The 1,400-nt window shown below is 35.7% G+C and overlaps 1 protein-coding gene across 1 annotated transcript in view; it reads left to right on the top strand.

Annotated features, from left to right (window-relative positions):
- Positions 1–364: 364 nt before the first annotated feature.
- LOC112077037 (uncharacterized) overlaps positions 365–1,400 on the top strand; it is a gene marked incomplete at its 5' end in the record, with an annotated part of 6,475 nt that continues 5,439 nt past the window's right edge. Inside the window, 3 exons of the mRNA XM_024143644.2 lie at positions 365–513; positions 706–836; positions 929–990. Of these exons, the coding sequence (XP_023999412.1) occupies positions 365–513; positions 706–836; positions 929–990 (342 nt within the window). The remainder of the gene's footprint in view (positions 514–705; positions 837–928; positions 991–1,400) is intronic.

Genomic DNA, 1,400 nt, shown 5'->3' with positions numbered 1-1,400 from the left:
GAACTTTATAAACTATAACAATTTAAAATAAGCATAAATTAGCATACAATAACCCACCAAAAATAATATTAACTCTTGAACTGTTCAAGCTAGAGAGACCGAACCAACTTTCATATGTTCAGGCTATCCTATCCTATCCTATCCTATCCTATCCTATCCTATCCTATCCTATCCTATCCTTATCCATCAATCAATCTTTCCATCTACCTACTTTTTCCAATTATAACCAGTCACTACCATTACGTCTGCAGTGACTGCCACTACTATAACTTTTTCACAACCATAAATACTTTTAGACAAACTAGCAAGCACACACATTTTCTTTAGGAAATGTAATTTTCCGTGTATTATTATTTTCTCTTAGATTCGGCACAGTGGTTGTTTTTGTTAAACTGATATTCAAGCTCAAAACACCAGTCCCCACTGAGGATGATGTCCTTGGTGCCATCAAGAAGCAACTGTCTCGTCAATTCAGGACCACTCAAACCACCTTCCAGAATGCAACTTATATCAGTGAGTTCAACAAATTAGGCTTCATGAAGACATTTATTTCCACTTTATAAAATAATTTCTTAATAAGTAAACATTCAACTACTCCTGCTATCTAAATACTTCTTGAATGTTTTTTAATGTTGTTGAAACTCCTAAATTGTAGCAGTTAATTTGATCTGTTGCTATAGTGACCATTTTTTTGTGTGCTCACAGAACTTACAGATACTTCATATGCCATCAACCTTGGTTTCAAAATAACCAATGTAACCCTGGAGTCTCTAAGTAATAGACTCACATTCACCAACGAGACCTACATCAAGATACAGGATTCAATTAACAGTCTAGTAAGATACTGTACTTCTATACATAAGATACATCCATGGTCATGTTCAGGTCTTGATAGTAATTGACAACATGATGTTTTGTCCCCTTTTAGCTCCATAACCTACTCAGTGAACCAGAAGGCAAACAGTTTCAATTTCCCAACGCCGACTTCATGTAAGTACAACGTCATAACCTTGAACCAACCCATCTTTCTCAACTGCACTCTTTAGAATTTCTGCAGATTTCATTTAGCTGCTGCTTGTACAGCTGGATGAAGGGAGCATGTTTAACTCTCACACAAAACCCATTTTTACATCCACAGTGTTGATGGCACTGAAATCAGGGCAAATGTGCTGTATGTATTCAAAGAGGACGATGTCAACCACCCTAGTAGTTTTCTACAGGAAGTCTTAAAAGTCTCAGGTATGCTGCTTTCGTTACCATACGGTTGTCATTTCTATGTTTTTTTATGACAGTGAGTTATCAAACACCATGTAACGTGTKTAATACTCAATCTCGAAAACACTTATATATCTATGTTATATGACATATTACACGTTTAGAATCCCTCTAAAATGTATTTG

Source organism: Salvelinus sp. IW2-2015, unplaced genomic scaffold (genome assembly GCF_002910315.2).
Source record: "Salvelinus sp. IW2-2015 unplaced genomic scaffold, ASM291031v2 Un_scaffold4218, whole genome shotgun sequence".
Classification (NCBI taxonomy): Eukaryota; Metazoa; Chordata; class Actinopteri; order Salmoniformes; family Salmonidae; genus Salvelinus; species Salvelinus sp. IW2-2015.
This window is presented reverse-complemented; position numbering and strand designations above follow the sequence as displayed.